The 23267-nt window shown below is 44.0% G+C and overlaps 1 protein-coding gene across 2 annotated transcripts in view; it reads left to right on the top strand.

Moving 5' to 3' along the window:
* The window catches only part of kcnh8 (potassium voltage-gated channel, subfamily H (eag-related), member 8), a 299288-nt gene that overhangs the window by 82005 nt on the left and 194016 nt on the right, over positions 1 to 23267 (top strand). For both annotated transcript variants that reach the window (XM_078417912.1, XM_078417923.1), the window contains exon 2: positions 18641 to 18874. In XM_078417912.1, the coding sequence (XP_078274038.1) occupies positions 18641 to 18874 (234 nt within the window). The remainder of the gene's footprint in view (positions 1 to 18640; positions 18875 to 23267) is intronic.

The following is a 23267-nucleotide window of genomic DNA, read 5'->3' as shown; positions in this document are numbered from 1 at the left end:
TCATCAGTCAGAGTATTGAGTTTTGAAGTTGGGAGATCAGGTTACAGTTGTACAAGACATTGGTGAGGCCACTTTAGAGAATTGTGATCAGTTTTGGGCATCAAGTTACAGGAAGGATGTTGATGAGCTGGAAAGGGTGCTGAGAAGATTTACAAGGATGTGCCAGGACCTGAGGGCCTTTGCTGCAGGGAGAGGTTGAGCAGGCTAGGACTTTATTTCATGGTGCAGGAGGATGAGGGGTGATCTTCAAAGTGATAGGGCAGAATCAGGCCATTCGGCCCATCAAGTCTACTCCGTCATTCAATCATGGCTGATCTATTTCTCCCTCCTAACCCCATTCTCTTGCCTTCTCTCCATAACCCCTGATACATAACCTCTTATAGAGATGCATAAGATCATGAGAGAAATAGATTATGTAAATGCACAGAGTCTCTTGCCCAGATTAGGGGCATTGAGAACCAGAGAACATAGATTTAAGGCGTGGGGGGGGGGGGTAAGATTTAATAGGAACCTGAGGGGGAACTTTTCTTAAACAAAGAGTAGTAGGGATATGGAACGAACTGCTGGAGGATGTAGACACAAAAAGCTGGAGTAACTCAGCGGGATAGGCAGCATCTCTAGAGAGAAGGAATGGGTGACATTTCGGGTCGAGACCCTTCTTAGAGTTTGTGTCTACCTTCGATTTAAACGAGCATGTGCAGTTCTTTCTTACACATATTGTCTGCTGGAGGATGTAGTTGACGCAGGTACTATCACACCGATTAAAAACAATTGGTACATGGATAGGATAGGTTTAGAAGAATATGGGCCAAACACCGGCAGGTGTGACTAGTGCAGATAAGGCATGTTGGTGTGCGTGGGAAAGTTGGGTCAAAGAGTCTGTTTCCACACTCTATGACTCTATTACTCGAACATAACATTATAGTTGAAAGTAATGCCAGGGACATTGAATACTAGCTGGGTTCTGTAAGGATTTCAGTGAATGGGTACAAGCAGCAAAACACAAGGATGTCTCTTTTTTTTTGGTTCAGTCTTGCATTGTGTTGAATGTACATCGTAAAACATGCTGGGAGATTATTTGGATTGATTGTAGGTGGTTTTCTTTGCTATTTTAAGTACTCATTAAGGAAAACCAGGGATGGCGGTTACTGCAAGAAAATGATATGAAGTTAAAGATTGGTCAGCATAAATTCGTTGGGCCGACAGCCTGTTTCCACATTGTAACCCTAAACCATTAGTCACTATCTCAATGAATGGTGCAGTGTCATGCGGGGAATGAGTGTCATCCACTCTCTTATTTTCATCTGGAATTATCAGGATTCTAAGGTGCATAATTTGTGTTCTTTCCATGAGGACCTTGTTCCAAGCAAGTAGGCACCTTTAGTTCCTACAATACGAGAATGATTACCTTTGAAAACATTTATTGGATGTGAAACATTTGGGGGCATCTGAAGTCGAAAAGAGTGTCACGTAAGTCTACATGATGTATTATGCAGAAAATGAACACTTAATGTCTTCTTTAATCTCATCTGAAGGTTTCAATGAGAGCCAATTAACATGAACAATCACCTATCCTCAATGATACAGTGGCAGAATGTTCTATAACCAATTATTGGTTTCAATAGCCTAAAGGTATTTTGGCATGTTAAATTGTTAACAGGAGTTTTTTTCTTATTTTGAAAATTGGTTCTCATTTTAATGAATATTTCCTTCTGCTGCTCTCTCAATGTGGCTGCAATGAGTACTATCTACAAAATATACTGCATATCCCATAGTTATAAAGGGATTTTCACTAGACCAAGTGGACCCGATGGGCCCAAACCTCTCCTGCATTGGTGCAGCAACCCCCCCTTCCCCTTCCCCCTCCCCCCCTTCCCCCCCTTCCCCTTCCCCCTCCCCCCTTCCCCCTCCCCCTTCCCATTCCCCCCCTCCCCCTCCCCCCTTCCCCTTCCCCCTCCCCCCCTACCCCTTCTCCCCCCTCCCCCCCTTCCCCTTCTCCCCCCTCCCCCCCTTCCCCTTCCCCCTCCCCCTCCCCCCTTCCTCTTCCCCCTCCCCCCTCCCCCCTTCCCCCTTCCCCCCCTCCCCCCTCCCCCCTTCCCCCATCCCCCCTTCCCCCTCCCCCCTTCCCCCTCCCCCCTTCCCCCTCCCCCCTTCCCCCTCCCCCCTTCCCCCTCCCCCCTTCCCCCTCCCCCCTTCCCCTCCCCCCTTCCCCTCCCCCCTCCCCCCTTCCCCTCCCCCCCTCCCCCTCCCCCCCTCCCCCCCTCCCCCCCTCCCCCCTCCCCCCCTCCCCCCTCCCCCCTCCCCCCCTCCCCCCTCCCCCCTCCCCCCTCCCCCCTCCCCCCTCCCCCCTCCCTCCCACCTCCCTCCCCCCCTCCCTCCCCCCTCCCTCCCTCCCCCCTCCCTCCCTCCCCCCCTCCCTCCCCCCCTCCCCCCCTCCCTCCCCCCCTCCCCCCCTCCCCCCTCCCTCCCCCCCTCCCCCCCCCCTCCCTCCCCCCCCCCTCCCTCCCCCCCCCCTCCCTCCCCCTCCCTCCCCCTCCCTCCCCCCTCCCTCCCCCCTCCCTCCCCCCTCCCTCCCCCCTCCCTCTCTCCCTCCCTCCCTCCCTCCCTCCCTCCCTCCCTCCCTCCCTCCCTCCCTCCCTCCCTCCCTCCCTCCCTCCCTCCCTCCCTCCCTCCCTCCCCCCTCCCTCCCCCCCTCCCCCCCTCCCCCCGCTCCCTCCCCCTCCCCCTCCCCCCCCCCTCCCTCCCCCCCTCCCCCTCCCTCCCCCCTCCCTCCCCCCTCCCTCCCCCCTCCCTCCCCCCTCCCTCCCCCCTCCCTCCCATCCTCCCTCCCCCCCCCCTCCCCCCTCCAAGACATATCTTATCTTGGACTCAAAATAAATGCAACCAGTCAAAGAAAAAGTGAAAGCAATTGTGAAGATATTTTAGAATTTAGGTCACTTTTAGGCATGGTACAGTGCTCAGCTAGATTTTTGACAGAGTTTGCAACAGTACTGACATCATTACATCAATTATAAAAGAAAAGTAAAGAGTGGAATTATGGTAGGTCAAGGAACAGCAATGCCCAAAAGATCCTGGGAAATGAGTCCTTTTCAGTTCACTGCAGGACTATAAGTTTGTTGTGTGTGGTGCTTCATGCTATGGAGTGAGATCTGGATTGAATTATATTATTGGTGATGGATAAGAAAAACCTATTGCACTGAAAAATCATACTTTGCAACTTTGCTCAAAATGAGAAGATGGCTCTGAGCAAGATGGAAGGTGGCAAATCTTTGCATGCTTGTCCCAAAGGAGGATCTACAATAATCACCCAACTTTTTTAAATCTTGGTTCCACTTGTAAATCTTTCTCTTCACTCTCTACCTGAGTTTGGTTTGTGCGTAGTCATATATAGTATTATCTGATTTGATTGGATAGCACTCAACCAAAAGCTTTCCACTCTGTCTTGGTGCAGGTGGCAATAACAAATATAAATATAAAGGAATAACTTGGAATTGTCTTTTGAGTGAAGACATTTTACTTTGGTCATCAATCAAATCTTTGTTTGTAATTCAATTTTCTAGAATCTAAGTTGTCAATACAAATAATCACTGCGTGAAGGAGGGAGGACTGGGCCGATCTCTTATCTCATTATGATTGTACAGTTGAACATTAAAGGTTAAAACAAAATGTTATTTAGGATGTATTGTCAGCATCTCCTTACTACAATTTTGTTACAGGAAACATTCTTCACATTGTAGATAGTGATTTTCTGGCTGTACAATGGAGACATTTGGGAAAGAACAAAAAATATTGTATGAAAATAAGTGAAAAAGCTTAAGCAGATTGCATAGATCCAAATGAATGTCCAAATGAAGACAAATAACAGTACAATGATCAACAATGAGTTGTCAATGGAATGCAATATGTTACATGGTACACAATTGTTATGTAGAATGTAGTGAGAAAACACATTTTGGAAGAGCTACCTACTGAGCATTCTGGTATTTATGAACATGAAGGCAGTAGCCAGTTTTGTTTATTGGTCTGGATAAAATGAAGAATTGACGAGTTTCTAAGCAAGTGTCAAAGTTACAGAGTCAAATCAGCAAAGAGACTTTACAGAATTGGAAAATATCAATGACACTTTTCCAAGAATTACATGTTAATTATTGGGAGTTCAGGAATTACAACTTCTCAGTACACAAAATGGATCAAGGTAAACCATTTACGTGGGATCCTTCAACAGAGTGTGCGATCAATGAAATGAGATTCTTTGACTCATGTCCTGGATCTATTACCCTGGCTCATGCCACAACTTCAAGTACTACCAAAGCCACTAGTCAGAGATAATGGTCCTCAGTATTGTTAAAGTTATAGTCATACAGCACAGAAACAGGCCCTTCAGCCCAACTCATCCATGATGACCAAGATGCTCCATATAATCGAGTCCTGTTTATCCTCTGTGAGGACAGGTCCCCTTTAAGGTCCACTCCTCTCCCAGCCACAGGCCAATTAACCCAAGCCTACAGACCTAGCCCATATAAACCCTGGAGTGCAGAGGGGAAGGGAGAGACGAAGCTGTTGGGGAAAAAATAATTCTAGACTCTTTTGTTTCTCGCCAGAACTAAAGCACCTTGGGTGAGTTCACTCTACTGTGTGTGCACAAATGTATTCATTATTGAGCTGGTGTCATGACCAATGTTGTACCTTGATTCACACATATTCTTCACAACCATTCCTATCCATGTACTAGACAAAATACTTTTTAAATACTGTTATTGTGCTTGCATCAACTACCTCCTCTGGTTGATCATTCCATATGGCCACCATCCTTTGAGTGGAAAAAGGTGCCCCTTGGGTTTCTGTTAAATGTTGCCCCCCTCTCACCTTTGTCCATGTTCTTGATTTCCCCCCACCCTGAGTAGAAGATGTATTCACCTTGTATACCCCCTCATGAATTTATACACAAGATTACCCTTGGCCTCCTGTGCTCCAAGGAATAAAGTCCCAGCCTGCCCAACCTTTCCCTATAGCTTGGTTCTTGGTCCTCCAAAATATGCCAAATGGAATTTAAACTGGAGGTGGTGGAGTATGGACTTAAGCAAGAAAGGCTTGTTGGAGAAGAGCTGCCTTAAATTTAGTTATGTCTGGTTGAGTAACTGTAGTAGGGTGAACCATGCTTTAAATGTGTCAGGAAAGAATGAATTGCTATACACATCTGTCTTGATACCTGGTATCTCAAATTGAATCGAATGCCCTTGTCTACTCCTGATAGGTTTGGTGTAGATGTGGTAATTTATATCGAGCTGACCATTTAACATTTTGTAAAAACAGCTATTTTGTAAGCTATTTTAACATTTTGTAAGCCATTGTGTGCTGTCAGCATCCTTGTGAAACCTTTGTTTACAACTATTTGAGTGTTTTATGAAACAAAGTATTATACACACATTGCACATGAGTGTGGCAGAGAGATGAGTGAATATTGTCAGAGGAATACTAAAGAAACAAGGTATTACCAGGGCATTCTGGCAATGGGGCATTGATTAGCATACTTTTAGTTAGCCAAAGCAAAATGCATTCCACATAATTAGTACATTTTATGCTGCTGAATTACTGAAGCAGACTCAAAACTGGTTGAGCTTTGTTCAGTAAAATCTTGAGGGGATATTGCAAGACAGATGCTTGAAATGGAAACAAAGTTCGCTCCAGCCATGGAAAGAAGCAATGCAAGTGACAATAAAATTGGATTAAAAAAAAAAACTGCTGGAGGAACTCAGTGGGGTGAGCACCATCTGTGTGAGGAAAGGAGTTGTCAATGTTTTGGCCTTCCCCCTGAGATACGGCTCAACCTGCTGAAGTTCCTCCAGCATTGTGTTTATTGTTCCAGATTTTAGCAACTTTAGTCTCTTGTGGCACTGTTATAAACTTTGTTAAGACTATTTTGCAAATATGATATATAGAAATGAGATATTGAAGAGATGTCATGTAAAAAGATATTTTATGTAAATCATTTCATAGATGTTTTAAGAGATGTTTAAGAGAATGTAGAAGAGTTTGTCCCACATGTTAATAGAGAATGAAAGAAATGACAAAAGATTCTTCTGAAATAAGTCAAGTGATACTTTCAAGTTTAAAAAAGTGGTTACAACAACAATTAATTTCTTTGAAAAAGCAAATAAACCTCAAATCTGTGAATAGATTATAACTGTACATATTGTGTAAATAAATCACTTATTTTCCAAAAATGGATTGAAATATCATGCATGTAAACATGTGTGTATTTCTGGTGTAGCTTGAACTGAATGCAGTACATTTACTGACATGGAGAAGCATGAGATGGCAGATACTGGAACATTGAACAAAATGCAGAAGGATTCCAATGGGTCAGGCAGCATTTCTGGATGGAATGGACAGACAATTGATCAGGTTGGGATCCTTCAGTCTGAAGTGTCCCAACTAGAGGTGCTGCACTGTAAGGAGTTTGTACGTTCTCCCCGTGACCTGCGTGGGTTTTCTCCGAGATCTTCGGTTTCCTCCCACACTCCAAAGACGTACAGGTATGTAGGTTAATTGGCTGGGTAAATGTAAAAATTGTCCCTAGTGGGTGTAGGATAGTGTTAATGTACGGGGATCGCTGGGCGGCACGGACTTGGTGGGCCGAAAAGGCCTGTTTCCGGCTGTATATATATATGATGATATGATATGATAGAGACGTCACCTATTTATTCCCAACACAGATGCTGCCTGATCCACTGAGTTTCTCCAACACTTTGATTTTTACACCTGCTAATATGTTGTTGCAGCTCTTGGGTTCTCTTTGTTATATCCTGGGTTCAAAATAAGAATAATGGTCCTGACCCACCACGTCATTTATCCATGTTATCCAAAGATGCTGCCTGACCCGTTGTGTTTATTTTTTAGTTTATTGATTCGTTTATCAACAGGCCCTTTGGCCCACCGAGTCCGCGCCGACCAGCAATGCCCGCACATTAACCCTATCCTACACACTCGTTTTACTGAAGTCAATTAACCAACAAACCTGTACATCTTTGGAGTGTGGGAGGAGACCAGAACACCCATAGAAAACCCACGCAAGTCACGGGGAGAATGTACAAACTCTGTACAGACAACACCGATGGTCAGGATTGAACCTGGATTTCTGGAACTGTAAGGCAGCAACTCTACTGCTGTGCTGGGAGTTACTTAAGCACTTTGTTTTGTGTAAACCAGCAAATGGTTCTCAAAAAATAAGTAACACGTGCACATAGACACAAGTGCACATGACAATAAACTAAGCAAGCATTACAGGATATTGACCTCAATGTATCACTAAAGGGGCTCCTGAACCCTCAGTGAAGATGGCTTCTTACTTGTCTCTTGAGAATAGAAGAAATCAGTGATTTGTAGTTTTCACATTATTCCCAGGTGAATATCTTGATACTGTACAACTAAACTATTCCACAAAGAACGCCTACTGCCAGAATAGTTATAAACAGTGAAGATGTAGACTGATATGAGCAGGAGTAGTCCTGATAACTCGCCTTCCTCTAATTTCCGACTGGTTTTTGAGGCGTCATAGAATCATGAAACAGGCCCTTCTGCACAACTTGCCCCAGCTACACTCGTCCCTCCACCGTCCCTCTTCATCTCCATTCTAAAAGTATGTCCTTTTTATTCTGGGATGGTGTCCACTGACTCTCCCACTACTGGAAATGTCCTCTCTACATCCACTCTATCTAGGCTTTTTATTATTCAGTAGGTTTCAATGAGATCCCCCTCATCCCTCAATCATTCTTGTAAACCCCCTATGGACATTCTCCAACTCCAGCACAACCTGCCTCAGATATGGGGTCCAAAACTGCTTAGTGTTCCAAACGTGGTCTGACCACTGCCTTGTAAAGCCTCAGCATTTTTATCTTGACTTTTATATTCTAGTACTCTCAAAATGAATGCTAACGTTGCATTTCCCTTCCTTGCTACTGACTCAACCTGCAAATTAACCTTTTGGGAATTCTGCACCAGCACTCCCAAATCCCTTTGCTCCTTTTGATTTCTGAATCCTCTCCCTATTTAGAACATAGTCTAAGCCTTTATTCCTCCTACCAAAGTGCATGACGTATACTTTGCTACACTGTATTCCACTTGTCACTTTTTTGCCCATTCTCCCAACCTGTCCAAGTCCTTCTGCAGACTCCATGCTTCCTTGACACCACCTGCCTCTCCATCTGTCTTCGTGTCATCGCAAACCTGGCCAGTAAGCTACAAATTCCATAGACTAGATCATTAACAGATAGCGTAAATAGTAGCCGATCCAAAGCCGAACCCTGTCACCGCCAACAAACCAGAAAAGGCCCCCTTTATTCCCACTCTTTGCCTTCTGCCAGTCAGCCAATCATCTATCCATGCTAGTACCTTGCGTCTAAAACCATGGGCTCCTATCTTGTTTAACAGCCTCATGTGAGGCTGAAAATCAAAGTAAACATTCATTACCTCTCCTTTGTTTATCTTGCTTGTTATTTCCTCAAATAATTCCTACGATTTGTCAGCCATTGGTCACAAAGTGCTCCACCACCATCCAGCCACTTGCCCCCCTCGTTTCCCAAGAGGAGGTCAAGTGTTGCCCTCTCTGTGGTAGGGGCAACTTAATAAACTCTGCCCCATCTAATCCCTTAGCACGGAGGCGCACCGCATGAATATTAGGGAAAATCACCTACTATTGCAGCCATATTATTCCCACACCTATCTGTGATATCCCTACGTAGTTGGTCTTCTAATTCCTGCTGACTATTGGGCGGTTTATAATACAATCCTATCAAAATGATCACCACTTTCTAATTTTTAAGTTTTAATCTTACGATATGTGTATAATTTTCAGTTTTGTGAGGAATTTAGAAAGCCAGGTTTTAGTCCATGGGTCCATCCCAGATAATTTAGGGTTAATCCCTCCCCACTGAGCTGCTGGATGACTCCAAATATGACTCAAACCAATCTGGAGCCCAGTTTTGACTTGTCTCCAACTGCTGACAGCCATAAAGCACCATGCCATTAAGTGGTAAAGAATGTTTTTAAGTGCATCCGAGAAATGGATATTCAACCCCAACCACTAGCAGGTGCGTGGCCAATATAAACCATTTTAGAACATGGATAATAGAACGTAGAACATTTCAGCACAAGAACAGGCCCTTCGGCCCACATTGCCTGTACCTTTTGTCTGCTGTACCCCTTTGTTTTTTATCTGGTTGTCGAATTGGAAAAGTGTGCGCAGTCATAAGCTGTAGAACAGCATTGGAACAGCATAGGGCCCTTCGGCGCAGACTGTTTGTGCCGAACATAATGTCTAGTTAAACTGAGCTCATCTGCCTGTACATGATCCATACCCCTCTATTCCTTGTGCTTCCAGGTGCCCAACTAATAGCCTCTTAAATGCCACTACCGTATCTGCCTCCAGCACTGCCCCTGTGCAGCATAGAAACAGGCACTTCAGTCCAGCTCATCCATGATGATGGCTAAATTTCTCTATACAATCTACAGAGATGCAGTCTACCTCTCCCTTTGCCCAACTCCCCCCCCCCTCCTCTGCCCCTCTGCTCTCCCCCCACCCCCCCCCCCCCCCCCATAATGAAGAGACGGATTCCTAGAAAAACACCATATCACGGCATTCTTAGTTTGGGAAGGGCTAATGGCTGAGCCTATTGGAACCAGCGACCACTGGTCTATTAGCTTTCGAATAGTTATGGATAAAGACAGGATGGGCCTGCGGGTTATAATTCTGAATTGGAGCAAGGCCAACTTTAAAGAAGGGAACTTGGTCAGGTTGATTGGACAAGGTTGTTTGCAGCCAAAGGAACATGTGGAAAGTGGGATAGTTTTAAAAGTGTGATGACTGGAGTTCAGGGCATGCGTGATTCTGTTAGAGTGAAAAGCAGGTGGGTGTAAGGAAGCTTGGACATTGAGAGAAATTGAGTCTCTGGTCAGGAAAAGGGACTAGGCATGGGGTAGATATAGGCAACTGGGATCAAGGAGTTTGGATCTGAGGAGCATACTCAAGAAATAAATCAAAAGGGTCAAAGGGGGCAGGAGATGCCTCTAAAAAAATATTAAGGGCATCCCAAAGAGAAGTTGTAAGTACATTAAGCAAAAGAGGGTAGCGTGAGGGAGAATAGAGCCCCAGAGACCAGTGGCTATCTCTGTGTGGATCTACAGGAGATGGGCAAGGTTCTCAATGAGTGCTTCTCTGTTTTTACTGTGGAGTAAGACATGAAGACTAGGAAACTTGGGGCACTCAATGGAAGTGTCTTGAGGACAGTGAATATTACAGTTAAGGTGTGAATGTCCTATGGTGTGTGAAGATAGACAAATCTCCTGGGCATGATCAGATATATGCAAGGACACTGGGAAGCTGGAGAATAAATTGCAGGTGCCCTTGTCGTGATATATGAGTCATCAGGTGAAGTGCAGGAAGACTGAAGGGTGGCTCAAAAAGCCTCTAAGAAGGGCTGCAAGGAAAAGCCTGGGAACTATGGACCAGTGAGCCTAACATCTGTGGTAGGCAAGTTACGGGAGTGTATTTTGAGGGATAAGATATATGCATTTAGATACAGGCTGATTAGGGATAGTCCACATGGCTTTGCACATGGAAGATTGTATCTCATTGAGCTGATTGAGTTTTTTGAAGATGCAACCAAGAAGATTGATGAGAACAGAGCTGCGGGTGTGGTCCAGGTGGATTTTGGCAAGACATTTGATAAGGTTCTGCATGGTAGGCAGCTCTGGAAGATTAGATCACATGAGATCTACAGAGACCTAGCTGACTGGATGGAAAATTGGCTTTACGGTGATGGTGGAAGGCTGTTTCTCGGACCTGAAGCCTGTGACTAGTAGTCTGCCTCTGGTTTTGGTGCTGGGCCCATTTGTGGGTTATAACAACATTTTGGATGAGATTGTACAAGGCAGGATTAACATGTTTGCGGATGACACTGAAGTAGGTGGTAATGTAGATAACGAAGATGATTATCAAAGATTACAACTGCATTTTGATCAGTTGGGCAAGTGGGCTGAGGAATGGTTAATGGAGTGTAATGCAGATAAATTTTGCATTTTGGGAAGGCAAACTAGGGCAGGACCTTCAGTGAATGGCAGAGCTCTGGGGAGTGTTGTAAAGCAGCAGCATCGAGGAGTTCAAGTACATAGTTCCTTAAGTGGAGTCACAAAGGGTGCTCAAGAAGGCTTTCAGCACATTGGCCTTCATCAGTCGGGGTACTGAGTACAGAAGTATGTTATCCTTGTACAAGGCGTTGGTGAGGACATATTAAGGGTATTGTGTTCAGTTTTAGTCACCCAGCTATAGGAAAGATGTCATTAAGCTGGAAAAGTGCAGAGAAGATTTACAAAGCTGTTACCAGGACCTGTGGGCGTGAGCTTTTGGAAGAGATTGGGAAGGCTAAGACTTTATTCCTTGGAGAGCAGGAGGATGAGGCGTGATCTTAGAGGTGTAGAAGTTCATGATGGGAATAGATAGAGTAGATGAACAGTCTTTTACCCAGAGATGGGAAATCAGGAAAAAGAGGACATAGTTTAAGGTGAGGGGGGGTGGGGGGGGGGGGGGGGAATTTAATAAAAACCTGAGTGGTAACTGTTTCCGCAGAGAGTGTAAGGTATATGGAATGAGCTGCTAGAAGAGGTATCTGGGGCAGATATTCTAACAATATTTAAAATACATTTAAAGGGTTATGGCCCAAAAGAGGGGAGGTGGGCCAAGTGTAGATGGGGCAGCTTGGTCGGAGAAGGAAAGTTGGGCCAAAGGGTCTGTTTCTGTGCTCCATGACTCCAAACATAAATCCTGACGTTCTTGGTGCAACCAAGACAATCCATAGTTCATTTTTGTGGTTAATGATGTGTAGCATTCAAGGGCCTAATGGTTGGTGGGAAGATATTGTGCATGAACCTGTTGATCACAGCTTTCAAACTCCTATACAGTCTTAATGGTAGGCAAGGCCAGGGTAGTGTTGGTTTTTGATGATACTGATGGAATTTGTTGCTTTCATATTTTGTGTCTATTTGATTATTTGTGAATTCAGTAAGGGTTTCTAATATTCAAACTGCCATAATACAGTGTGCAGTATATATGACCTTATACTAAGTACCACAGTGTTCTGCGCTTTTTTCACTTTATCTTTTAGGCTTAGTAAATAAAACCACAATTTGTCCTTCAATTCTAACAAGGTCATTTTGAATTGAATTAATAAAAGTAATTACTGGATTCGCCAACAGTTTTGCTCTGAAAGCAAAAGAAGGCAATGGACTAAGTGGATCAAGTGAAAATCCTTCTCCCCACTGACAAGTACAAGTTTATAACAAAGATTTTGAAATGTTGACCCTCTAACCTCTATAGGGTATCAACTGGCATGTCGAACAAAAAACTGGAAACCAAGGTACAACTTAATCTTTAACACTTGAGTAATTTAAACATGCATGCAAACTATTGACTTCTAATAACTTCTCTTACTTTACTATTTCAATTTATCACTTCTTAAACTAAATCACAATACTCATAACTTGGACTCAGATATTACCTGCATGAATGAATTGGCCAGATTCGCTCTATTGGTAGGGGGTAGTCTTCTCTGAGCTTCGAACTCGGGTCCCTTCTCCTTGCCAAGGTTGTTCCCTCGTTGTCGCCCCTGAAGTCTCGGACCATCCTTTAATACCAATATTCCTTCAAACTCCTAAAGGAAGCCTTTGTTCTATCCCAAAGCTCCCACAATTCTGAAGTCAATCATTTCAAGTTCTCCGACATCTCCCTCCTGTTTCTGGACCTCACCATCTCCATCACAGGAGACGGACTAGTGACTGACATCTACTATAAACCCACTGACTCGCACAGCTATCTGGACTACACTTCTTCCCACCCGGTCTCCTGCAAAAAGTCTATCCCCTACTCCCAATTCCTCCGTCTACGCCGCATCTGCGCCCGGGATGAGGTGTTTCACACGAGGGCATCAGGGATGTCCTCATTCTTCAGGAAACGGGGCTTCCCCTCTTCCATTATAGATGAGGCTCTCACTAGGGTCTCTACTATATCCCGCAGCTCCGCTCTTGCTCCCCCTCCCCCATTCGTAACAAGGACAGAATCCCCCTCGTTCTCACCTTCCACCCCACCAGCCAGTGTATCCAACAAATCATCCGCCAACATTTGGATCTTGGAGAATTTCCTCAAAGTAGGAATACCATGTGGAGATTTCACAGTGCAGCAGTTAATGGATGCTGCAGTACAACAAGTCACAAGTCACAAGCGGCTGGAGTAACTCAGCGAGTCAGGTGCAGCACATTTGTTTGTTGATGGGCTGTGACACGTTCAACACGACATAGCAGGGAGGATGGGTAGGAAGGAACTGTAGATGCTGGTTTACGCCAAAGATAGAGTCAAAATGTTGGAATAACTCCAAGGGATGCAGCATCTTTGGAGAGAAGGAATGGGTGACATTTTGGGTCGACACCCTTGAGACTGGGGGTCGGGGATAGGGAAACTAGAGACATGGTGTGAAAAGGGCAGATCAAAGCTGACATCTTTGGCTCTGAATATTTGTAAACATCCGACGAGTCTTCATCCCCTCTCAAGCTACGTTTGTGCATTTCAAGTTGCCATATGATTTTGTGAAATAATCACGCAAGAATATGTTTGTTCACTGGGTACAGTAACTGTCCATGTCATGTGATTAAGTTATTTTTTCTTAAGCATTCTGTTTCGTGTGATCACGTGAGATTGATGGACAGGATAAGACAGCAGGTCAATGCCGCTGGTGGCATTGTATACTAGTTGGAGATCTATGACTAAACATTCCTTCATGCCTTGCGCACACCTTGGCCCAAGGCCATGTGAAGGTGAGGAAGCTCAGTTCCAATAGTTGGAAAACATATGCTGCAGAATTTCATGCAGGTTCTCTTCAAATGATGGAAACTGCCCAGAAGATCACATGAACAGTTTTTTGTTGTTTAGTTTAGTGATATACAGCATAGAAATGTGCCCTTCAGTCCACTGAGCCAACTCCAACCATCGATCAACTGTTCACACTACTTCTATGTTATCCCAGTTTCGCATCCACTCACATACACACACAGGGTAATTTACTGAGGCCAATTAACCTACAAACCTGCTCATCTTTGGGATGTGGGAGGAAACTGGAGTGCCCAGAGGAAACCCACGCGGTCATCGGGAAAATGTGTAAGCTCCACAACGACAGTGCCCGAGTTCAGAATTGAACCTGGGTCTCCAACTCTGAGGCTGCAGCTCTGCCAACCGTGTCACTGTGCTGTCTTGAATGTTTGCAACTGAGGGTGGGGATGATGAACCTCTGGGAGAAAATAATATACATTAATTTCATCGTCTTAAATCAGCAACCCCCTACTTTTAACCAGTTACCATTAGATCTAGATTCTCCCAGAAGTGAAAGCATTCTCTTGACCTTTAGTGCCATGGAGTACCCTGATCCCTCTGCATCGTAGAATTTTTTTGAGGTCACATGTTTCTTTTAGTTTTTCCTTCCAAAGGGGCACGTTTGCATTTTCCCCACAATGTGCTTCCAACAGTGACCGTCACACCACTTTCAGAAGTGCGAAGTCTGGCTGACAATCTCCTATTCAGAAGTGGGAGGCACAGTGGTGCAGCGGGTAGAGCTGCTGCCTCGTAGCACAAAATGCCCATGTTCAATCCTGACCTCTGTAGAGTTCTACCTGTGACTGCTTTGGCTTCTTCTGGGTACTCCATTTCCTCCAACCCCCCCCCCCCCTCTTCCCCTCACACATGCTGGCAGATTAACTGGCCATTGAAAATAGCTCCTGAGCTATTATGTTGGTGGTGAATGTTAGAATTGGGGGTTGATATGTTTATGGGGAGATGCAGCCAAGTTTGTTGCACCATTTTTCTATAAGTTAACAGCAATATCTCCATATTGTTTGTTTTGTCAGTATTGCATGTAAGCATAGCAATGTCACTACAGCAAAGCATGCAAAACTATTTTACAGTAAACAGTTTACAGGGCTGCACAGCTGATAGAGCTGCTGCCTCAGTGCGAGGGACCCAGGCTGGATCTTGACCTCGGATGCTGTCTGTGTAGAGTTTCCACACAGTCTCCTTGAGACCGTGTGGGTTTCCTCCAGCTGCTCCGGTTTCCTCCCACGTCCCAAAGACGTGCGGGTTTAATTGTCCTCTGTAAAACTGATCCTAGTTTGTAGGCAGTAGATGTGAAAGCAGGAAACATAGAACGAGTGTGACTGATTGATCAATGGGCGGCGTGACTCAGTGAGCCGAAGGGCCTGTTTTCACGCTGTATCTTTAAACCAATCAGGAATAGGCTCTGAAATTCTGCATCTGTCACAAATAAGTTTCTGTTTTCATTTCTGAGCAGAGGTTTTGGGGAAGCACCTTAAGAAAAAATGTATTCATTGAATTTGTGATGACAAATGTTCATAAATTATTGATGCTACGGTCCACAACAGTAAAACAGTTTATCACAATATCTCTTCCATCGCTGCTGAGAATATTTAGTCATGAATAAAGAATATATTCTTCAAAATGGAAAACAAATTGTCGAAGTTGGGCTAAATCAACATTTGATTGTTCTTACCTCATCCATTTTAAGGAAGTGAATTTTTGAAAATCAAACTTATCCCAAGGCATTTGGCTTAGGAATTTTCCTAACTTTCCCTTTTTGAAATTGCTCTCAGAGGCATCAGCATTATCTTGATCTCAATAGAATTCTGAGGGAATTCGGGAGGGGAAGCGAATGGCTGCAGAATTTAGATATCAGATGTCTCAAATTATGTCACCTTTCAATGGGGAAAACGTTTAACCTTGGAGCCATCTAAATGAAAAATGTTTTTTTTAAAGTGGCTATGTTTTTACCAGGAACAAAAAACTTAGTAAATAAATGTTCATTCGTTTTGAAAATGCAGCTTAACTATCTATTTAAATTAGATTTTGTTTGATAAAATAACATTTTGTGATATTATTCTTTGAGACATGACTGACCTTGACTCAGCCACATGTATACTGAATCTGGTAGATGTAAAATGTGTTTATTCATCATGACTAACAACATTCTCTTGGAGACCCTCTAGGTAGAATCTCTCCAAACTCAAAGTTTTAGAGATTTTTAAATCTAGTTTTAAACATTTAAGAATAAAGAAAAGAAAGATGATTCAGAACAACTTCAATCACTGCAGTGACATTGTTTGCTTCAATATTTTCAGTCTGACAAATTGTTCCATTGAATTACATTTATAATGGGAGATGCTGTAACTGAAAAGACATCGTTGATTGTTCGGGTGCCTTTGCTGAGAAGGTGTCATCTAAAAGCGTCCGATGAACAGAGAACCCAGATACCTTAAATTAATATGTGTAGGAAAGAACTGCAGATGCTGGTTTAAGTTGAAGATAGACACAAAATGCTGGATTAACTCAGCGGGACAGGCAGCATCTCTGGAGAGAAGGAATGGGTTTTCTGGGTTGGGTCCAAACTGGGATGTCTGGGACCGAAGCTGGAATCCACGAGGTAGAAGATGGAGGCGCAGGCAAGTACTGAGAATACAAACGTGACTGCGGTAGCGAGTCTGGGTCAAAACGTAGTCAAAGTCGTAGGGCAGGAGGAATCAGGGGGAGCAGCGAGAGAGGATGTTGCTGAACTCTCGTCAGAGAGAGGAGAAGAACTACTTCAAAGTAGACATACCTTGAGGAGATTTTGCAGTGGAGCAGACAAAATGTGTCAGAAAGAACTTCAGATGCTGGTTTAAATTGAAGATAGACACAATGCTGGAGTAACTCAGCGGGACAGGCAGCATCTCTAGAGAGAAGAGCTGGAGAGAAGCAAATCTCGCTGAGTCATTCCAGCATTTTGTGTCTACCCCAAATTAATGTTGAGGGCTGACTCTTAGGGTACTCAAATGTCCTAACTATTGATCAAACATCAATGCCAATAATCATGTTTGATGTGCGAAGTGACAACAGCAGTCTCATCACAAGGAAGCAAAATAAATTTAGCTGAAGGTGTCTAATGCTTAAGATAGACACAAAATGTTGGAGTAACTCAGCAGGACAGGCAGCATCTCTGGAGACAAGGAATGCGTGACATTTCGGGTCTAGACCCCTATTCGGACTGAGTCAGGGGAGAGGGAAATTAGAGATATGGAAGGGTAAGGTGTGAAAACAACAGATCAAAAGAGATGTTGATCAAGGGAATGTACATTGGTTAATTGTTGGCTGAGGGGAAGTTGACAACGAGGCATGCAAACAATAAAATTAATCGGGAGGACAATGAAACTAGTCAGAACTAGGGTAGGGGAGGAATCCTTTGTTTGATGTAGGCCAGCAAACAGGCCCATTGTCTTACAGTTGACTGATGAGAACATCTCATACTCTGAAGATTATACTCGGTCTATTCCCTCCATCGATGCTGCCTGACCCACTGAGTTCCTCCAGTGCTTTGCATTTTGCTCAAGATTTCAGCACCTGCAGTTTGTTGTCTCCATCTCCTGGTCATTTCAATTTCTAAACCATATCTCTGCAACAGCTTGCTGCTGTGGGTAGGTTGTGTGCTCTGGAGACAATACTGTTTGTTTATAAAACTCCTTTTAATTTCTAAACTGATTGGTGTTTGTAATTTACATTTGAATAGTTATTTGATTTGAAGGCTGGTTCTTGTTTGCATTAATGCCTGCATTTCACATAATTCCTGAAGGATGTCCGATGTCTAACAATCACTAACAATGACATATGGCAGGTCTGGGAGCAACCAGTGGTTCAGACTTGGAGGCTTAATTGTCGGATATCTAGTCCCTGTGCAGAGAGATTGGTTCCAATGATTAGTCCACAAGTTTCATTCTTGGAGCATGGGAATAGAAGGAGATAAATCAGATGAATCCTGATGTAAAAGCAAGATGCTGGAAATATGAAATAAAATCCATGTTGAAATTATTCAGCAGGGCAAGGAACAGGTTTTTTATGTGAATGGCCAAATTCATTTTGGTTTCATTTCAATAAATTCTGCCTGGTCTTAACTGACCATGATCTTTTTCATCAAACAGTTCTATATTTTTAGAGCCACAAGAAACTGCAGATGCTGGATTTTGAGCAACAAAGTGCTGGAGGAACTCGATGGAGCAGGCAGCGTCTTGGGAGGGAATAGACTGGTGAGATTTTGGGTTTGGACCCTTCGAAGGGTCCCGACCCAAAATGTAATTTGTCCATTCCATCCCCAGATGCTCTCACCCATTGAATTCCTCCTGCACTGTGTTTTGTTTCTATTTTGTTTTTGTTTCTAATTTGTGTTGGCATGTTCTCCCTGTGACTGCATGGGTTTTCTCTTGATGATCCGGTTTCCTCCCACATCCCAAAGATGTGCAGGTATGTAGATTGGCTTTTGTAAATTGTCCCCAAATGTGTTGAGAGTGGATGAGAAAGTGGGATAATGCAGAACTGGTATGAACAGATGTTCAATGGTGGGCAAAGACTCGGTGGGTTGAAGGGCCTGTTTCCAAGCAGTTTCTAAACTATAAACTACATTTTCTGATTTAGTGTGTTTATTCACAATTTTGAAGCAGAGGCCAACATAGCAGTGATAAAGACCTATAATTACTAATCTACTTTCTTATCTCTGTTCTTTTCTAGATAGCAATTTTATCCTTGCAAATGCCCAAGTGGCTAAGGGGTTCCCTATAGTTTACTGCTCAGATGGCTTCTGTGAACTCACTGGATTTGCCCGCACTGAAGTTATGCAGAAGAGTTGCAGCTGCAAGTTTTTGTATGGCGCTGAAACCAATGAACAAATAATTCTTCAAATTGACAAAGGTTTGGATGAAAAGACAGAATTCAAAGGGGACATCATGTTTTACAAGAAAACTGGTAAGCAATCAGATAAATGTTCAAAGAAAATCTGTACTGCTTTGGAAAGAAGTAACTAGTTCCAGTGATGCAATTGTACTTCACATTACCAACTTATCAAAATGAAATATTTTATTGCTGCTCTGGAAGAAGTAGATTTCAATGTCATCTGCCTTATTTTGTGCACTTCTGTATTTAACATTGCTCGTCATTCATCAGATTGCCATTAATTTTTCCTTGCAATAAATTCACTAATTACTTTTGGCCTTGGCCCATTTTAGGTTCCCTTAACACACAATGAAATGTTAATATTGATACTGTATAAACACAAGATACATTTTGCAAAATAAACCACTGCTGTGACAATACCAATTACAAATTTGTGATTTAAACATGTTGAAGCAATTTCCATGTGATTCCTGAGCCTTTATCTTGATTATATAGTCACCAAACATCCTTTCGTGTAATAGAAATTTGCTGTGACAGAATGCACAAATCACTACACAAAAATTTTAAATACTGAATAAAATTGAATTTCATAGAATTTATGTGGAAAAAAAAAGATCTTTCATCTTGCACTTCTTGGCGCAAGCACGGATGATATAGATTTGATTTTCAGAATATTGGGATGTGGGCTGTTCTCTAGCAAAGCAGCCATCCCCCTCTGTGCCGTATCCCGTAATGCAGGAGTTGTCTGAACTCAATGTAATTTAAGGTGTCCCTCGTGACGCATGAACATGTGGCGTGGCATTAGAATGGCTGCTCACAACAGGAAGCTCTGAAAGAGGCAGTGAAAGGAGTCAAATGGCATCATGATCAGAGCCTCCAAATGGATGTGAGAACAGGCATCCTGCTTCTCCATTACCTGAGAAGGTATTATTGTGGCGCCCCATTTTGAGTTAGTATGTGGATAGTCCGACAGGAGAGTATGCCTAATCATGAGGATTGTAGCCGACCACGAGGCTGAACTGTCAATGGGGAGAGCATTTGGGCAACACGTTCAAAACTTCCCAGATTTCAAGTTTTTTGAAGTGATCAAAAAGATTAATGTGGGCAATTGTCTTCATGGACGTTAACAAGGCTTTTGTTAGACAAATCTGGAATTTTAGATCAAGTGGGATCCAGGATAATTTGTTTGAAGCTGAAAGATGTAACACTGAATGTTATAACACTAGCAGAGTGCAAAAATGATTTATGAGAATGTTACGAGATCTGAAGGGTTTAAGTTAAAAGGGGAGGTTGGATCGCTGGAGCCTACAAGGCTGAGAAGCGACCTTTCGAGGTTTATGAAATGCATGGATAAAGTTAATTGCCCCAGTCACTCCCACAGAGTAGGGGGGTTGTAACCAGATGGCTTAAGTTTGAAGTGAGAGGAGAAAGATTTATAACGGACCTGAACAGCAAATCTTTCACAGAGCATAATGCATACATGGAACAAGCTATCAGTTGAAGTGATAGAGGCAGGTATAATTATAACATTTAAAAACCACTTGGACAGACACATGGATAGGGAAGATTTAGTGGGATATTAGCCAGGCATAGGCCATTAGGACTAGTTCGGTTCGGCAACTTGCTCAACATGGACTAGTTGGGCCGGCCTGTTGCTGAGCTGTATGGATTCATGACGTGTCTCTGTTAGAACATAAGTAAGAGCATGTGTCGGCCATACAGCCTGATGAACCATTCAACTACTCTGATCTGATTTTGTGTCTCCAATTTTTTTTAGTTCCCCTAACCCTTGATTGCCCCCATGACTAAAAATCTATTTCAGACTTGAGTGCAATTAATGAATCAGCCTCCACAATTCTCTGGCATAGAAAATGCCAAAGCTGCATAACTGTTTAAGGAGAAATTCCTCCTCTCAGTCTGAATTGGGTGCTCTAAGATCTTGAGACTATGCTCCTGGCTTTGGTGAGAGGATGCACCAGTAGAAACATCCTCTCACCATCTCCCCTGTTATGTCCCCTCACGCTCTTATATTTTTCAGTTATTTCTGTTGCTTCCAAAGTGTGTTGTGGACTGGCTAGAATGATTCATGCACTGACTCATCCAGGCAGCTGGAAATTGCTGCATCCGCACTATTCAGAGATAATGATCCCTTTCTGCAGATTTCTGAGAGATGTTTGACGGGATTGATTGAATGCACCTTCACAAATAAGTAGCAATGTCTCCCTTCGTGCTTCTTTCGATGAACAATTTCATAACACTTGCACAAGGCTATGGTGAGGGTGACTAAGAGACGGAGAGGATAACCAAGGGATGGTGTGCCCTCCAGGCATGTGCTCAGGATGCAATGGCAGCAAATAACCATGAAGGTGATTACAATGAGTTTAGCTCTGTGGACCTGGGCCAGTAATGGGAGAATACAATGGGATTACTGCCAAGAGTGTTTAATTGTCATATGTACTGAGAACGGGCCAATGAAATATTTGCTGCAGCATAACATGTCTGTAAACACAATACACATAGACAACACAAACAAAAAAAGTTAAATTAAAAAAACAATCAGTAGTAGTGCAAAGCAAAAGCCTGAAACCCCTCGTATAACTGGGTAGATGGTTGGTATTGACTCAGTGGGCTGAGGGCTCAGTGTGATGCTCCAACCTTGCATTTGTGGTCAAAGTCAGTGACTGTTACTTCAAATACCAATCCTAGCAAATGCCCTATTCAGCTTGCAAATACCCCTCGCGTCTCCTCCCACTCTCCCTTGCCATTTGTATTTTGTATTCCGAGCACTGTCATCCTGAATAATATGGTGTTTGGCACAGTTTGTCAAAATATGGTGCACTACACAATGATGTTTGCCCTGGGGGATTTCTAGCACCCTAAAAGAGGTCAAGTCAAGTCAAGTCAAATCAAATGTATTTGTCACATACACATACACGATGTGCAGTGAAATGAAAGTGGCAACGCCTGTGGATTGTGCACAAAAAAGAATTACAGTTACAGCATATAAATAAAGTTAATAAGTTACTATAGTGTAGACAAAAATTTAGTCTCTGGGGTTATAAAAGTTGACAGTCCTGATGGCCTGTGGGAAGAAACTCCGTCTCATCTTCTCCGTTTTCACAACGTGACAGCGGAGGCGTTTGCCTGATCGTAGCATCTGGGGTGGCAGGGGTCCATCATGATCTTGCTTGCTCTGGATCTGCACTTCCTGATGTATAGGTCCTGCAGGGGGACGAGTGTAGTTCCCATGGTGCGTTCTGCCGAACGTACTACTCTCTGCAGGGCCATCATGTCCTGGGCAGAGCTGTACCCAAACCAGACTGTAATGTTGCCGGACACGATGCTCTCTACAGCCCCAGAGTAGAAGCAATGAAGGATCCTCATAGACACTCTCAATTTCCTCAGTTGTCTAAGGTGGTAAAGGCGCTGCTTTGCCTTACCCACCAGTGTGGCAATGTGCGTTGCCCACATCAGATCCTCTGTGTTGCGGACTCCCAAGTATTTAAAACTGCTCACCCTATCCACAGTAGACCCATTTATCTCCAGTGGCGTGTACGTCCTTGGATGTTTAGACCTTCTGAAGTCCACAATCAGTTCCTTCGTTTTAGTGACATTCAAGAGGAGGCTATTGTCCTGACACCAGAGTGCCAGATCAGCCACCTCCTCCCGGTAAGCCTTCTCATCGTTGTTGGAGATCCGGCCCACCACCACAGTGTCATCAGCAAACTTGATGATGGAGTTTGAGCTGAACCTGGCCCCACAGTCATGTGTGTACAGGGAGTACAGTAGGGGGCTAAGGACGCAGCCCTGGGGGGATCCTATGTTCAGGGTGAGGGAGCTAGATGTGTGTTCCCCCATCCTGACCACTTGGGACCTGGCGGTGAGAAAGTCCAGGACCCAGGCACACAGAGGGGTGCTAAGCCCCAGTTCCAGCAGCTTCTTAACCAGTCTGCTGGGGACTATTGTGTTGAATGCTGAACTAAAGTCAATGAACAGCATCCTCACATAGCCCCCCTGGTTGTCCAGATGAGAGAGAGCGGTGTGTAGAACCTGGGAGACCGCATCATCCGTGGACCTGTTCGGACGGTATGCGAACTGTAGTGGGTCCATGTTGCGAGGAAGGAGGGCACAGATGTGCTTCTTGACTAGCCTCTCAAAGCATTTCATGACAACCGAGGTGAGGGCCTCCGGTCGGTAGTCATTTAAACTCGCTGGAGAGGCATTCTTTGGCACCGGTACAATGATGGATCTTTTGAAGCATGCAGGGACCACGGACTTGGCCAAGGAGAGGTTGAATATTGTGGTGAGCACTGGAGCAAGTTGAGTAGCACAAAACTTTAGCACTCGCCCAGATATACCATCTGGGCCTCCAGCTTTCCTCGTGTTCACACGCGTCAGAGCCCACCTCACCTCATGCTCGGACACCGAGAATGTGTGCACATCCCCGGCGGTGGATCCCCCTCCA

This window comes from Rhinoraja longicauda, chromosome 2 (assembly GCF_053455715.1).
Source record: "Rhinoraja longicauda isolate Sanriku21f chromosome 2, sRhiLon1.1, whole genome shotgun sequence".
Taxonomy (NCBI): Eukaryota; Metazoa; Chordata; class Chondrichthyes; order Rajiformes; family Arhynchobatidae; genus Rhinoraja; species Rhinoraja longicauda.
This window is presented reverse-complemented; position numbering and strand designations above follow the sequence as displayed.